General features: G+C 37.2%; 2 protein-coding genes across 9 annotated transcripts in view; one reads left to right on the plus strand and one right to left on the minus strand.

Moving 5' to 3' along the window:
- Positions 1-12,766, minus strand: part of LOC135112823 (beta-hexosaminidase subunit beta-like) — a 165,632-nt gene extending 152,866 nt beyond the window's left edge. For 3 of the 7 annotated variants that reach the window (XM_064027669.1, XM_064027663.1, XM_064027668.1), the window contains exon 1: positions 3,095-3,216. In XM_064027669.1, coding sequence (XP_063883739.1) covers positions 3,095-3,110 — 16 coding nt within the window. In that variant the 5' untranslated portion in view covers positions 3,111-3,216. Of the gene's footprint in view, positions 1-2,658; positions 3,016-3,094; positions 3,217-12,252; positions 12,284-12,730 lie in introns of those variants that run through there. The other 4 variants (XM_064027665.1, XM_064027667.1, XM_064027670.1 and 1 more) reach the window with 4 other exon arrangements.
- Positions 921-17,089, plus strand: part of LOC135112824 (uncharacterized) — an 18,212-nt gene continuing 2,043 nt past the window's right edge. Inside the window, exons 1-3 of one of the 2 annotated variants that reach the window (XM_064027672.1) lie at positions 921-1,420; positions 14,547-14,648; positions 15,012-15,206. In XM_064027672.1, coding sequence (XP_063883742.1) covers positions 14,559-14,648; positions 15,012-15,206 — 285 coding nt within the window. In that variant the 5' untranslated portion in view covers positions 921-1,420; positions 14,547-14,558. Of the gene's footprint in view, positions 1,421-3,519; positions 3,541-14,546; positions 14,649-15,011; positions 15,207-17,089 lie in introns of those variants that run through there. The other variant, XM_064027671.1, reaches the window with a different exon arrangement.

Below are 17,089 nucleotides of genomic sequence, written 5' to 3' on the forward strand. Positions count from 1 at the left end.
GGTGGTTGAAGGCCGAGGAAGCCACTACCACCGAGGAGATAAAAGCAGTTATGCGGATGGAACAATTTATGAGCCAATTGCCCCTCAGTTTAAAATATGAGCTCGTATGACACAACGTGAAAGATGTGATGGAAGCCGGACGCTGACAATTACTGTGTGATCCATGGGCTGAACGAAGATGAATATCATAGAGGGAGAAAGTCATTCTCTAACAAAAATGATGGTCATCAGAGATATAAGAATGACCGCCAGATGAGCTCGACATCATTCCTCAGATCAAACCAGCTCCGCCCTAACAACTATAGTTTTCCCCCACACTTACACCATGCCCCCGCCAGCCGACCACAACGTGAGATCTACGCCCCATAAGGGTAGGCCCGAGAGCACTACCTATTACCTGAAGGATAGTGGTGATGAAGGTGGAGTTAAGTGCATTGGATGTGGAAGTAGTAGGCATAAGAAGTACCAGTGTCGGAAGGGACGGCCGAACCCAGTGGGAGCAGTTGCCGCCCAAAGAGACCTGGTAAAGTATGTGATTCCAGGTGTGCTGTGTCAAGGTAAGAGTAGAGTGAGAGGATGTAATTCTGGCGATTTCGGATTGGTCGAGTAGGCACTCGAAGCCTTTAAAAATCCAGGCCTTTGAAACTTTCCGGGATCAGTGTAACGTCCACTTTCTTGGAAAGATAACCGGGATCGTACGATCGTAAGTGAGTAGAGATCGTAACATAATAATAATAATAATAATAATAATAATAATAATAATAATGATAATAATAGTAATAATAATGATAATAATAATAATATTATTATTATTATTATTATTATTATTATTATTATTATTATCATCATCATCATCATCATCATCATCATTATTATTATTATTATTATTATTATTATCATTATCAAAAATAATGTTCAGACATTCAGACAAATTGGGGAAGGAGGTGAAACAGGTGTTGGGATGTGACCTTACTTCCCGACCGGTTTCCCCAAAGCTTCTTCAGGGGAAATGAGGAAGCTGTGGTCACGACCCAAGCTATATTGGGCTAGAGAAAGCGTGGCGCGATGTTGGTGGCCACATTGCCCACTGATTGGCTGGTGCGTGCGCCTTCATCTACCTCTGACCCGTGGGACACATACTGCTGCTGCCGGTGCCGCCTACACGATGTCACCTGTCCTCTTATTTACATTCTCGTTGAAGGCGATGTACATGGCCTCTAGTAATTTTTTTTTTTTTTTTTCTCCAGACCGCATTTGAGAACTCTCGCCCCTTTCCAATTCGGCAAGTGCCTTGCTTTGTCAATGTGGTCCACCAGTGCACTGGATTCGCAATGATGTCTCACGTCAGTGCGGTGTACTTAATCCTAGTGTCCGGCCCCCTACGTTTCGCCGAAATAGCTGGCGTCACAGCAACTTCAAGGTATATGTTATACCACGCTGTCCGGGCTATATTTCTTCTTAAATTTAAGCAACTCTCCTATTACTTGTCCTGCGCTGGCTCGACGTACGCAGCTTGGTAGAGGGCCGCACCCACAGCCTGCCCAGAGTCTGACCTAGGGACGATTAAGTATTTCTTCTTCTGTCTCTTATTGTTGTTCTTTTCGAGTATTCTTTTTGCTTTCTCTGTCAACTCAATCACAAGACCCTTCGGGTAACCTAACTTCACAAACGTTTCTGTGATGTTTTTCTCTTCACGCAGGTATTCCTCTCTGCACACTCTATACATATAGAAAGAAGCCTATTAGTATACCTCTTTTTTTTTCTTTTTCTTGTTCTGGTGTCGCTGGCACCGAGGTAATGAACGTAATCGTCCTTTTTTTTTTTTTTTTTGCATACTCTGACGCACTGTTTCCTGATTTCACAATTAGGACGTCTTAATAATGGCAGCTTCCCGTCTCTCTTCCCCCACTGTGAATTGGATTTTGTGGTGAACTTTGTTAAGTTTTTATTTTAGCTTAATAACATTTGTTTTCACATCGGTGATCACTAACAAGTCATCCAAGTATCTGCACCACTTTGTCGATCTGGTTAACAAGCGCGAATAATGCACACTCTCTAAAAGTTCCATGAAGAAAGGAGGCCATCACTGCACTTAATGAGGACCCCATCCAAGCCCTTCGTTTTGCCGGTATTCCAAGTTGTTAAAAGAAAACGAACTAAGTTTTAAGTTTGAATTGTTTTATTTTCTTTTTCTTTTAACAACTTGGAATACCGGCAACACGAGAGGGTTGCATAATATATATATATATATATATATATATATATATATATATATATATATATATATATATATATATATATATATATATATATTACTATTTATTTAATTATTATTATTTTTGTTTATTTTTGTTTATTTATTTATTTATTTTTTACAGATCCAGTTCAACATTTCACATTCTCAATATGATGTGCTATATTCAGTTAAATATATATATATATATATATATATATATATATATATATATATATATATATATATATATATATATATATATATATATATATATATATATATATATTTTTTTTTTTTTTTTTTTTTTTTTTCATGTACTAGGAAATGCTGTTTGATAGCCCAATCTTGATGAAGCCTAATTAAAACAACATGTTTCTGAAGAATAACTAAAACTTAATGTTTTATACATTAAAATTACTTACTTGTTGCAATTATCATGTCAAGATGCTGTAAACTTGGAGAGGTGATTTAAATAGCTTTTTCAATGTGGCAGATGATGTAGAAGATGTGGCAGACAAATGTAAACGCACCATAACTCACATGGGTAAAGGCGCCCTAACGCGCGCATTTATAAACGCCTTAATCCTTTCCTTACGATGATGGATACTATTTTTCTTTATCACAGAAGTACATTGATATATTATCATATTTTTACCATAACTTTCAATAGCATGTGAATCGCGAATATCATTGGTGTTTCTTGTTGGGGAGAGGTAGAACACACCAACAATTATTATAGGAACCTGTGGTGTCTCCCACGAGTTGACACTAACACCACGGTTTAAAAGGCGAGACGTACTAAGAATTAGCTACATTGTTATTAGTATCTACTAAAGTTGCCAACTAGAAGCCACTAACCTGTACTGCAGCACATGTTATCTTTCTAAATGTTTGATGATGTGTGGGCTGCTTGGCCTGCACAGTCTTATTATATCAAACAGTTCTCAGTTTCCACTTCGAGATGACTCATAAAAATATCATAGTAATTTTTCGAAGAATAAGATTGCCCATGCATATAAAATATTCTCCAATCTTCCAGAAAACAGATTCGCACCTCCTATAAAATTTTGGGAATTCCAGGAAGAAAATAGACAACTGTAGCCTAGCTCAAACTCGGTACAATCTTATGGTTTGCCCCACTCACAGCTGTGGGCCAGAGACCAATAGCATTTAACGAACACACAACACAACGCAAAAGACGCTCAGAGGCACACTAGACCCACAGCCAGGCACTGCACTTAGGCAGAAATGGGGAAAGGACAGGAGCCTGCTCCCGAAAATACTTCCTACATAAAACAATGAAGGTCAGGACTCACGGAAAAAGTATGCCTGAGACTCCAGTTTAACACGTATAGGACTTGCGGAATACAACTATTTTCGACTTTTAAAATAATATCTGGATCTGCCCAGGTCCTGGCCTCCCATAGGGCATAGATTTTACATAATAATAATATGATATCACACAATAATTCCACCCATACATATACAGTAATGTGCCCACCCCAGACACGCCTTCATACGTCACGCTAAGCACCATGTCTATTATATCTGATATACAGCCAGCTAGTGAAGCTAAGCTTTTGGAGGATCAGTTAAACTAAACCTCCCCCACATCCCCACGCATACACAGGAAGGGGGAAATGTGAGGGGAGGCGAAGCTAGGGGTGAATTTTGTCCTGATCGCCTTCCGCTCCACTCATACGTCGCTGTCACACACAATCTAAACACTTGTTTCAAAAATTACTGTGGAGTTATTTAGAGGACTGAGTGAAAACTAGTTACACTGTTGAAAGAGCAATTCTTCTGCTATGTGGTCTACCAATTTCAACTTTCAAGGAACAAAGCGAGTGGCGGAAATCGTGTTGATTATGAACTTTAAACTTTGCACTTTCGGAAACTTCAGTGCGTCTCGACTCCAGGCCTCCGCGACTGTCTACCCACGCTATCTCGTCTCTCTCTCTCTCTCTCTCTCTCTCTCTCTCTCTCTCTCTCTCTCTCTTGCCATCTTCCTTTTTATATGTTTAGTTATATTCTTTTCAATATCTCTGTCCGGTATTTCGCTGAATATATATATATATATATATATATATATATATATATATATATATATATATATATATATATATATATATATATATATATATATATATATATATAAGTGTTTTAAAAAGACTTGTTTGGCGAATGACTTACTGTGAACGCACTTGTGATCGTAAGCCATGAAATGTCATACATATAATGTTCATATTAAGTCAGTAATGCACACGCGATTTCCCTGTGCCACTCAATTTACTGTGTAGCCAAGGTTCGTAGAATAATGACAGACTGATATGAAGTGCTTATCAGGGACCAGCTGGAGAATTCCCATTGCAGTGACATACGTTACTTCTCACCACCAGAGTTTCCACCCTGTAAGTTGCCACTCTCACTCCTTTGGGTTTCCTTCTTTTGATTACCATTGTATTTCCCCCAACGTATTCTTTCTTTATAAGCCACCACACTCACTGCATTGTAATATTTTTCTGCATTATATTTATATTGCGTTTTACATTGTATCCGTACTATTTCCCGCAATCTTTCTTCCTTGTCTCTTTCTTATTAATTTTTTTTTTTCTCATCCTACTCTCCACTCCATTTGAAACACTTCTCCGTATCCGTCTCAAGTATGAGAATGAGTGTCGTTGCAATCGGTGCTATTTGACATTTACTTTTTTTCTCTCTCTCTTAAGTAAGAAAAACACCGGTAATGGTCAACAAAACTCTAATACAAAAAAAAAAAAAAAAAAAAAGTAACTGAGGGGCCGGTCCCCGAACAGAGTCAAAAAGCAGTATTCAAAAATTACAGGATAAATATCTTAAGCCTCCCTCTTGAAACAGTTCAAGTCAAAGGAAGGTGGTAATACAGAAGCAGTCAGGGAGCTCCAAATTTTACCAGAGAAAGGGAGGAATGACTGGGAATACTGGTTAACTCCTGCATTAGAGAAGTGGACAGAATAGGGGTGAAAGAAGGAAAGTCATGTACAGCGAGACCGTGGAAGGAGAGGAGGCATGTAGTTAGCAAGATCAGAAGAGCAGTTGGCATGAAAATAGCGATAGAAGATAGCAAGAGATGCAACATTGCGACGATGAGAAAGAGGCTGAGGACAGTCAGGTAGAGGAGAGTTGTTGATAAGACGAAAAGTTTTTGATTCTACACGGTCTAAAAGAGCGGTATGGGTGGACGCCTCCCCCTCCCCCAGCCCCCAACATGTGAAGCATACTCCATACATGGACGAATAAGGTACCTGTATAGAGTTAGCAGCTGGAGAGTGAGGAAAACTTGCAGGAACGACTCAGAAAACCTATCTTAATAGAAGCTGTTTTAACTAGAGATGAAATGTGAAGTTTCCAGTTTAGATTATAAGTAAAGGGCAGACCGATGATGTTCAGTGTAGAAAAGGGGGACAGATGTGTGTCACTGAAGAAGAGGGGGTGGTTCTCTGGAAGGTTGTGTCGAGTTGATAGATGGAGAAATTGAATTTTTGAGACATTGAACAATACCAAGGTTGCTCAGTACCAATCAACTATTTTAGAGATCAGAAGTCAAGCGTTCTGTGGCTTCCTTGCATGAACTGTTTACTTGCTGAAGGGTTGGGCGTCTACGAAAAGACGTGGGAAAGTCCAGGGTGGTATCATCAGCCTTAGAGTGGACAGGACAAGAAGTTTTGATTTGAAGAGCATTGAATAATAATAGGAAGAGAGTGGATAACAGGACAGAACCCTAAGGAATACCACTGTTAATAGATTTAGGAGAAGAACAGTGACCGTCTACCACAGCAGCAATAGAACGGTCAGAAAGAAAACTTGAAATGAGGCTACAGAGAGAAGAATGAAAGCTATAGAAGGGTAGTTTGAAATCAAACCTTTAGGCCGGACTGTATCAAAAGCTTTTGATATATCTAAGGTAACAACAAAAGTTTCACCAATATTTCTAAAAGAGGATAACTAAGATTCAATAAGGAAAGCGAGAAGATCACCACCAGAGTGGCCTTGACGGAACCCATACTGGGAACCAGATAGAAAATTGTGAAGTGATAGATGTTTCAGAAATTTCCTGTTGAGGACGGATTCAAAAACTTTAGATAGGCAAGAAATTAAACCAATGGAATAGTACCTTGAGAGATTAGAGCAGTTACCTTTTTTTTAGGAACAGGCTGTATGTAAGCCAACTTCCAGCAAAAAGGAAAGGTAGATGTTGACAGACAGAGTTGAAAGAGTTTGACTAGGCAAGGTGCAAGCAAGAAGACACACTTTCGGAGAACAATATGAGGTGACCCCATCAGATCCATAAGCCTTCCGAGGGTTTAGGGCAGCAACGGCATGGAAAACATTACTACAAATAATCTTAATGTGTAGCATGAAGTAATCAAAATGTGGAAAAGAGGGAGGAACAAGCCCTGAATTATCCAAGATAGAGCTTTTTGCATAAGTTGAGCTTCAGAAATAGATGAGATGACTGTGGTGCCATCAGTTTGAAATAAAGGAGTGAAAGATGAAGAAGCTAATTTATTGGAGATGTTTTTGGTTAGGTGACAGAAGTCACGAGGGGAGTTAGATCTTGAAAGATTTTGACACTTTCTATTAATGAAAGAGTTAATGGCTAAGTGGAGAACAGACTTGGGATGATTTCGGGTAAAAATGTAAATCGCATGAGATTCAGGTGATGGAAGGCTCAAGTACTTTTTGTAACCTCTCTATTATATATAGCACCAGAACAGGATGCATTAAACCAAGGTTTGGAAAGTTTAGGTCGAGATAAAGGGTAAGGAATGTGCACCTCCATACCATACGCTATTACCTCTGTTATGCACTCAACACATAGAGACGGATTTCTGACATGGAATCAGGAGTCATTCCAATGAAAACGAGCATAATACCTCCTCAGGTCCCCTTAATTAACAGAGGGAAAACTCCGGAGGCACTTACGCCTCAGGAGATCCTGAGGAGGGATTGACGCGATAGGACAAGATACAGATATGATATTATTATCAGAGGAGCCCAATGGAGAAGATAGGGTAACAGCATAAACAGAAAGACTGGAGTTTAGGAAAAGGTCAAGAATGTTGGGTGTATCTCCAAGACGGTCAGGAATATGAGTAAGATGTTGCAGCAGTTGCTCTAGGTCGTGGAGTATAGCAAAGGTAAAGGCTAGTTCACCAGGATAGTCAGTGAAGAGAGAGGAAACACAAAGCTGGTGGTGAACATTGAAGTCTTAAATAATGGAGATCTCCGTGAAAGGGATGAGACTCATCATGTGCTCACTTTGGAATTTAAGTATTCAAATATTTTTTTTTTTTTTTTTATAGGCAGAAGAGTTAGGTGAGAGTTATACAGCAAAAATAAATTTGGTTTCAGGGTGACTCTGTAGCCGTAGCCAAATCACTATCTGACACACTGGTAGGAGTGGTAGGATCACTGTATCAGATAGTAATGAGGTTTGCAGTGCAGATGTGGTGGTTCTTTGAAGTTCTCCGGTAATGTAGATATGGTAACGTGGATTTACGTGGGTAATTGGTTTTAGATATTAGTGTGCAAGTAAACTAGTAACACACAAATATGAGAAGGAGAAAGGAAGGAAAAAATTGTTTAAAATAGGAAAGAGCCATGTGGGGGCATTTAACATGTGGAAACACACTGAACAATGAAATATATATACAACAACAACAACAACAACAACAACAACAATAATAATAATAATAATAATAATAATAATTATTATTATAATAATAATAATAATAATAATAATAATAATAATAATAATAATCAATAATAATACAACTGATACAACAACAACAACAATAATAATAATAATAATAATAATAATAATAATAATAATAATGATAATAATATGTAACAAAATTTCTCTTTTGTCTTGTCCTTGACCCAAAACCATAATTTTCCAGTAATTTCCATCTAAACGAAATAGAAAAAAAAACGTTATTTTTTATCCTAAAACTTTGCTTTTGTGATTAAAACTATGAATTTACACTTTTGCCTTATTACATTATAGTATGGGTTATTATTGGTTTTCATGTTAGGTAAATACCTTTGGAAAATCTCAATTGTTTATCTAATTGCTTTTAAAATGTTGCAAATAAGTTAAAACAATGAAGTAAGAATATAAAGTATTCTAAAGATTTTTTTTTTTATTTTAATGTGATCATTGTTGAACTTAACTGACTGCTTTTTCTGCATGGTGGATCCTTCCAGACGCTAATCTAGGAAAAATGGACCTGCTGTTTTCTATCCAGACAATCTATATTTAATTGTACTAGTATCACACAGTGCTAATCTTCCTGTACCAGCTCCTCCAGAAAGAAGTCAACTATCAGAAGAAAGCAGCAAGTCAGAAGATGAGCTAAATAGAGAGGAAGACTGTGACATCACAGATACAGTTGTAGTTGGGAGGAATTCTTGCTACCCAAACCAAAGAGACCTCAATGAACTCATCAGAGATTTTGGTTTGATAAAGTGAAATGGTGAGCTTTTGATTTCAAGCCTAAAGGAATGACAGTGATGACAATGTGCAATTGACTAACCAAAGAAAACGTCAAAAACATTTCTCCAGCTTATTTAAAAAGGAGGACAGGCTATGCTTACTGCAATGTCAGGTTTGTTTGATGCTATTGGAATTGCTTGCATTGCAGATGAATGGAGACTCTTTATTGACAGCTCCTTCAAAAGCCTGAAAGCTGTACTTCTACACAGTAGAAACAAGTATTTATATTTGCCTCTTGCTCATTTTGTGCATCTTAAGGAAGGACTACAGCAGTACAAAGCTTCTCCTGGAAACTTTGAACTACAACAAGTATGGCAGGGAAGTTACTGGAGACTTGAAGATGATAGCTTTCTTGTTGGGACTGCAAGGAGGTTTTACCAAGAATCCCTGTTTTCTTTTTCTTTGGGACAGTAGAAACAGAGCAGCACATTACCAGAGAAAGCACTGGCCTCCAAGGACTTACACTACAGTGGGAGCACGCAGTATCAAACATGAGCCATTGGTGAATCCTCAAAAGATTTTGTTTCCTCCACTACACATCAAACTGGATCTCATGAAGCAGTTTGTTACAGCTCTTGACAAGAAGTCTGTTGCCTTCAAATATCTTCAAGACTTCTTTCCTAAGCTTTCAGAGGCAAAGGTGAAAGATGATATCTTTATTGGACCAGAAGTAAGGAAAATTATGGAGTGCTCAGAATTTCTACAGAAGCTCAAAGAAAAAAAAAAAGAACTTGAGAGTGCTTCATTGCTGTAGCTCAGGGTTTTCTTGGCAACAAGGCTGATAACTATATGAAACTGGTTGAAGCTTTAGTGAAAAGCTATGGGGAGATGGGCTGCAGAATGTCCTTGGAATTTCATATCCTAGATGCCCACCTCGACAACTTCAAGGAGAATATGGGACCATATCCTGAGGAACAATGGGAGTGCTTCCAGCAAGATATAATGAACTTTGAACAGAGATATCAGGGATCCTTCAATGAAAACATGATGGGAGACTACACTTGGGGGCTCATACGTGAAAGTGATTTTCTTGTATTCTTGCAGATCATGAAAAACTGTTTATTTTTTAATCCTAAAAATTAGTTTCATAAGATTTAAAATACTTTTTTTTGTCATTTATTTTTTTTTTCTGTTAAACAATAATAAAAATGGTAAAAATTTGCTATTCTGGGGCAAAAATCATTCTAAAAGCCATAAAAGCAGTTTGAGTAGAATAATGGACATTTTCTATTGTTTTTGCAATAAAAGTTGGAACAATGAAAAGAGTTTGACACTTGCTTGTCAAAGACAAAAATCGTGTTACATAATGTAATAAGAATAATAATAATAAAAATGATAATAGAAATAATAATAATAATAATAATAATAATAATAGTAATAAGAATAATAATAATAATGTTCAGACATTCAGACAAATTGGGGGAGGAGGTGAGAAAAATACAAGTGTTGGGATGTGAGTTTATTTCCCGGCCGGTTTCGCCCAAGGCTTCTTTTGAGGAATTAAGGAAACTTCGGTCACGACACAGGCTATAATAAGCTAGAGAGAGCATGGCGCGATGTTGGTGGCCACATTGCCCGGTGATTGGCTGGTGCGTGCGCTTTCATCTACCGCGCGACACATGTACGAGTATACTGCTGTTGCCGATGCTGCTCACACGATGTCGCCTGTCCTTTTATTTATATTTTTTGTTGTTGGCGATGTACATGGCCTCTTAATACTTTTCTTCTTCAGGCCACATTTGAGAACGCCTACTAGTTTCCAATACGGCAGGTGCCCTGCTTTTGTCAATGTGGTCCACCAGTGCGCTGGATGTTCGGTGGTGTCTCACATCAGCGCGGTGCTCCTTAATCCTGGTGTCGAGCCTCCTACTCGTTTCACTGAAATAGCTGGCGTCACAGCCACTGCAGGGTATCTGTTACATCACGCTTTTCTGCTTAGATTAAGCAACTCTCCCATTCTTTGTCCTGCGCTGGCTACGACGTACCCGGCTTGGTAGAGGGCCGCTCCCAGAGCCTGCGCAAAGTCTGACTCCGGGACGATTAAATATTTCTTCGTCTTTTTCTCACTGTTGTTCTTTTTGAGTATTCTTTTTGCTTTCTCTTTCAACTCAATCAGAAGACCCTTCGGGTAACCTAACTTCACAAACGTTTCTGTGATGTGGTTTTTCTCCTCACGCAGGTATTCTTCACTGCACACTACAATAAAATCCCTCTCATCCGGCATTCGAGTATCTGGGAGCTTCAACTATCCGGCACATTTTTCCCCGAGCCTTAAAATCAATAAAAAATCAATGTGTACTCATAAAATCAATTAAAATTCCCGCGCGAGGCATACTTTGTCCCCTCGCCACCAGAGCGCACTGCTTCGCGCCACCCGCGGCCCACTGCACCGTGTTTACTCAGTGACTCAGTCCTGCGTGTGCACTGTTTATCGCCTGACGCCTTCATCATGCCTAAAGTTGTAGAAAAGAGGAAGCATGTTGTGCTTACACTTAAGCAGCTGATCAGATCAGCTGCTGATTAAGATCAGCTGATTTTTGTTATGGTAAGATGCGTGAGTGTAGGGTGGTGACTGTGAACATAATTTCACTTCTATTCAAGTATCTGGCAATATTCAAGTATCCGGCATGTCGGCGGTCCCGTTGATGCCGGATAAGAGGTATTTTACTGTATAAAAAAGAAAAAAGCCTATTATACCTCTTTTTGTTCTGGTGTCGTGGGCACTGAGGTAATGTTGGTAATCGTCCTTGTTTATTTGTTTTATTTATACTTTGAATGACGCTTTGTTTCCTGTTTCACAATTAAGACATCTAAAAATGGCAGCTTCTCGTCCCTCTCTTCCTCCAATGTGAACTGGATTTTGTGGTGGACTTGGTTAAGTTTTTCTTTTAGCTTGGTAACATTTGTTTTCATATCGGTGATCACTAACACGTCATCCACGTATCTGCTATTTTGTTGATTAGGTAAACAAGCGCGAATAATGCACTCTCCAAGAGTTCCATGAAAAGGGTGGCCATCACTGCACTTAATGGGGACCCCATCGAAGCCCTCGTGTTGCCGATATTCCAAGTTGATTTTAAGTTTGGTTCTATTTTTTTTTTTTTTTCTTTTAACAATTTGGAATACCGGCAACACAAAAGCCTTGCATTATTTTTACTTATTTATTTGTTTACTTATTTTTTTTATTTTACTTATTTATTTATTTATTTTATTTCATTTATTTAATTGATTAACTAATTTATTTTTATTTATTTATTTATTTATTTATTTATTTATTTATTTATTTTTTGCCAATCCCGTTCAACATTTCACATTCTCAATATGATGTGCTATATTCAGTTAAATAGATGCCATTTTTTCAATCTACTTTGTAATGCTGTTTGCTACCCCAAGCTTGATAAAGCCTAATTAGAGCATATAACATGTTTCTGACAAAGAATAACTAAAAATTAATGTTTTATGCATTAAAATTACTTACATGTTGCAAATATCATCTCAAAATGCTGTAAGCCCTGGAGAGGTGATGAAAATCGACACTTCTATCAATGTGGCGGGTGATCCGCACAATGTCAGCGAACCATAACTCACAAAGGTAAAGGCGCCCGAACGCGCGCATTTATAAACGTCTTAATCCTTTCCTTACGATGATGGATAATGTTTTTTCTTTATCACATAAGTATTTCGATATATTATCATATTTTTACCATGACTTTCAATCGCATATGAATCGTGAATATCATTGTTGTTTCTTGTTGGCAAGGGGTAGGGCACACCAACAATTATATAATATAGGAACCTGTGGTGTCTCCAGCGAGTTGACACTAACACCATAGTTAAAAAAAAAAAAAAAAAAAAATAGAGACGTACTAAGAATCAGCTACTACTGGCATTAGTAACTACTAACATCACGTTTTAAAAAATCGGCCCTACGAAGTTGCCAACCAGAAACCACTGACCTGTACTACTACACATGTTATCTTACTGAATGCTTGATGATGTGTGAGTCGCTTGACCTGCAGTCTTATTATATTAAACAGTTCTCAGTTTCCACTTCGGGATAACGCATAACAATATCATAGTAATTTTTCGAGGAATAAGATAAGAAAATTAATCAAACTTAATGAAACATCAAATGCTAGATCAACTAACACCGATCATTATCTATTTAATATATAATGAAAGACAAAAAATAAATTTTCCATTACATAACAACTCCTTTCCAAATACTCCTCATTACTATTTGAATTATTAGCTTTGATTCACATGAGGGGATTAGTGTCCGATCCTCACGACACACATACACACACACACACACACACACACACACACACACACACACACACACACACACATTGCCAATACACAATTATATATATATATATATATATATATATATATATATATATATATATATATATATATATATATATATATATATATATATATATATATATATATATATATATATATATATATATATATATATATATATATATATATATATATATATATATATATATATATATATATATATATATATATATATATATATATATATATATATATATATATATATATATATATATATATATATATATATATATATATATATATATATATATATATATATATATATATATATATATATATATATATATATATATATATATATATATATATATATATATATATATATATATATATATATACATATATATATATATATATATATATATATATATATATATATATATATATATATATATATATATATATATAATCTTTGACTAGCGCTTTCGACTTTACGGGGACCGGCACCTCAGTGGGACTTTTTTTTTTTATTTCAGAATTTTGTTGCTCTTTACCGGCGCCCCTCCTACATAGCAAAAAAAAAAAAAAAGCTTCTAGTACTACTTATACTGGAAAATGTTTTGATAATGAGACACACAACTCGTATGATTGAGGACAGTGGAGCATTCAAACCTTGTGTGTGTGTGTGTGTGTGTGTGTGTGTGTGTGTGTGCACGCTAGCCTGATATTGTATATGCTTCTCTCCAACGTTTATATACTACTATATATATATATATATATATATATATATATATATATATATATATATATATATATATATATATATATATATATATATATATATATATATATATATATATATATTTTTTTTTTTTTTTTTTTTTTTTTTTTTTACACACACACACACACACACACACACACACACACATAGAGAGAGAGAGAGAGAGAGAGAGAGAGAGAGAGAGAGAGAGAGAGAGAGAGAGAGAGAGAGAGAGAGAGAGAGATACTCTATATACTCGTAATTATGTAGACTAGAAAGTGTGCGTGGTTTGGCCTTGTGTGTCAGGTGGTCAAACCTTTGAAAGAGCAACGGTCATAAAAGCTTTCTTGAACACTTGTAGCCCCACAGATGTTACCACACTTGTTCTGACACTCATGGAGGTGTTTAAGTTATACTTACCACATTATAATTATAATTTAAATATGGAATATCGTTAGGTTTTCATAGTTTTTGGTTAAAAGCTTACACCAATATCTTTCTCGTGTCACCTCTCTCTCTCTCTCTCTCTCTCTCTCTCTCTCTCTCTCTCTCTCTCTCTCTCTCTCTCTCTCTCTCTCTCTCTCTCTCTCTTTGTGTGTGTGTGTGTGTGTGTGTGTGTGTTAAAGGGATGGTGCAAGTGTCGTGTAGGAGGAAGGTAGGGGGTTCACCTTAAGAGTCGACATCTGTTTAACGCAAACTAGGAGACACTCGAGATGCAGCGAGGGTTGTGCGTCTCCATGAAGCTGTGCATGTTGGTCGTGCTTTTGCTGGAGATTCACCTGGGCATCATTAATGATAACAAGGTAAGATAATATCCCGATGATGTAAAAAAATATTCAACACTTAGATTGATATGTTACCAATCTTAATAAAATTATCTGTATAAATTTGAATAGCACGATCTATAACAATGCGAAATCGTGTGTTTAAAGTAGTTTTAATTTCGTTTATTATTATTGTTTACTGATAGTCTCATTCAGAAACAAAAGCCATACGTTATTAGCAGTTAGGATTAATCATGGCTGTGATTTTTCTGGTATTTGTATAAGCGTAACAGTAGAAAATACATCGCTGGTGAAGACTTTTTGGAGCCATTGCATATATCATTTATATATTCATGGTCACATCGAACATAGTAAAATATAAGATTCTGGTTCTTTCTACAGGTGTCAGCGGTAAGCAGTGACAATGAAGAGGAAGTGGACCTGGAGTGGGAGGTTTTTGGCACTGCGAATGACAGGCATTATGGTGTTAATATCCTGGACAAGAAAGGCGAGGTTATCATAAGTAACCCCACAGACTGGGTTTTGCGAGCTGTGGTTCACCCCAATGATTATCCCGCCTCCATGGCCCTGCACAAGGTATACCAACCTAACTTTAACAAATACAATATAGTACTGTTGCTCTTTTAACACTCATATCCATTGGGTATTTGGTAAATTTCCTCTCTCTCACTTTCTCTCTCTCTCTCTCTCTCTCTCTCTCTCTCTCTCTCTCTCTCTCTCTCTCTCTCTCTCTGAAAGACATTTATGAATTAGAAAGAGTTCAGCGTAGAGTAACAAAAATGATACCAAGGCTAAGAAACAAGTCATACGAAGAGTGTCCTAAAGAATTCAATCTTTTCCCATTAACACAAAGAAGACGAAGAGGCTGTTTAAAGTCATTAAAGGCATTGATAGCGTGGACTGCAGTAAATTACACGCTAGGAAACGGTTGCAAAATTGTTGGGAAATCCTTCAACTCTCACGAATTAAAAAAACAGTCACTCCTATTCTCCATGTAAATTCCCTTAATTTCTTGCCTATTCGATTTCAGTCTCTCCCAATATTTAGTGGAAGAGTTGCTCTTGACAATAAAATGATCATTATTCATCTTGCCCCACTAGTTTAATCATTAGAATTTTCTGAAGTGAAGTATCTTGTTCATATAAGCCAGCGCGGGATGCAGAGCAACAAGCAGGTGGGTGTATGCATGTATGCCGCCACCCCACTTGTACACCCCCCCTTCCTCCTTTTGTAGCAGCAGAGCGGGAAAGTTTTGGCATACAGTCACTACCCAGCGCTTAGACGAGAGACATATTGGGGCAGGCAATAATATGTGGCAGACACAGACTGAGGTAGGAATAGTTAGTTGGGTCAGTTGCTTTAAGGGGAGTCATTACCGGCCATACAGCCCTGCCTACTTAGATAACATAGGAGGAGTTTCCATAGTAGCCTGGCAAGGAGTGTAGTTGCATAAAACACACTCCATACCCAGCTAAATGACTCCTTGGCTGGTGTGGTGTGGGTGCGGGCTGAGCTCTTGCACAGTGAGAGGTGAATTACCCTACTATGTGTTTGGGGACACTTGTCTGTAGTTGTTTCCCTTGTTAGTGAGCTTGTGTTAAATGCTACTGTTGGCTGATGCTGCTCAGCCGCAGACAACTTAAGTGAATAGCTGTATAGTGAACTTTACTCCCTCCTCAGATCTTGACAAGGTCTGCCGTCCAGGAGGTAGTAAACAATACTACTCGGCGAGAGATATAACACATCGTTGGACAGTGGGAGGATTTGTTACTGAGGGGGATTGTCCAACGTTGTTTTATACCACGACCATATATATATATATATATATATATATATATATATATATATATATATATATATATATATATATATATATATATATATATATATATATATATATATATATGTTATTGCTTGTTATCATTGTTTCTCCCTAGATGTGGTTGTTGATCCATTCACAGCTGTGGGAGTTAAGTGTTGTTAGTGTGTTTCCCTTGTCTGTAGGTGGGTAAAACAAACAGACGACCTCATTAGTGTGACCTGACGTTATGACCGTTATTAAGAAGGGTGCATGAGACAAAAGTGGACCTGTAATCCATATCTAAGCCCTGCACCCAGTCACATACGAGATGACTAGGGGGAAGCTAGTCAAGGTGCAGCAGCTTTGTGAAGGGGCGGGGAACTGTGGTCATATATATATATATATATATATATATATATATATATATATATATATATATATATATATATATATATATATATACACGAGTGTGTGTGTGTATACACACAATAATAATAATGGGATGAGCCGCAGGAGTGCTTCAGAATATGGTGCATTACCTTTCGTGCATTTCTGCCTTTATCTCCATCGTTTACAATTACTATTCCCTGTACTTCTCTCAATGTGTCTCTTGTTCAATATGTCTCTTGTTGCACTGACTCCGCGCTGTCTGAAGTCG

The sequence above is a fragment of the Scylla paramamosain genome, chromosome 24 (assembly GCF_035594125.1).
Source record: "Scylla paramamosain isolate STU-SP2022 chromosome 24, ASM3559412v1, whole genome shotgun sequence".
Taxonomy (NCBI): Eukaryota; Metazoa; Arthropoda; class Malacostraca; order Decapoda; family Portunidae; genus Scylla; species Scylla paramamosain.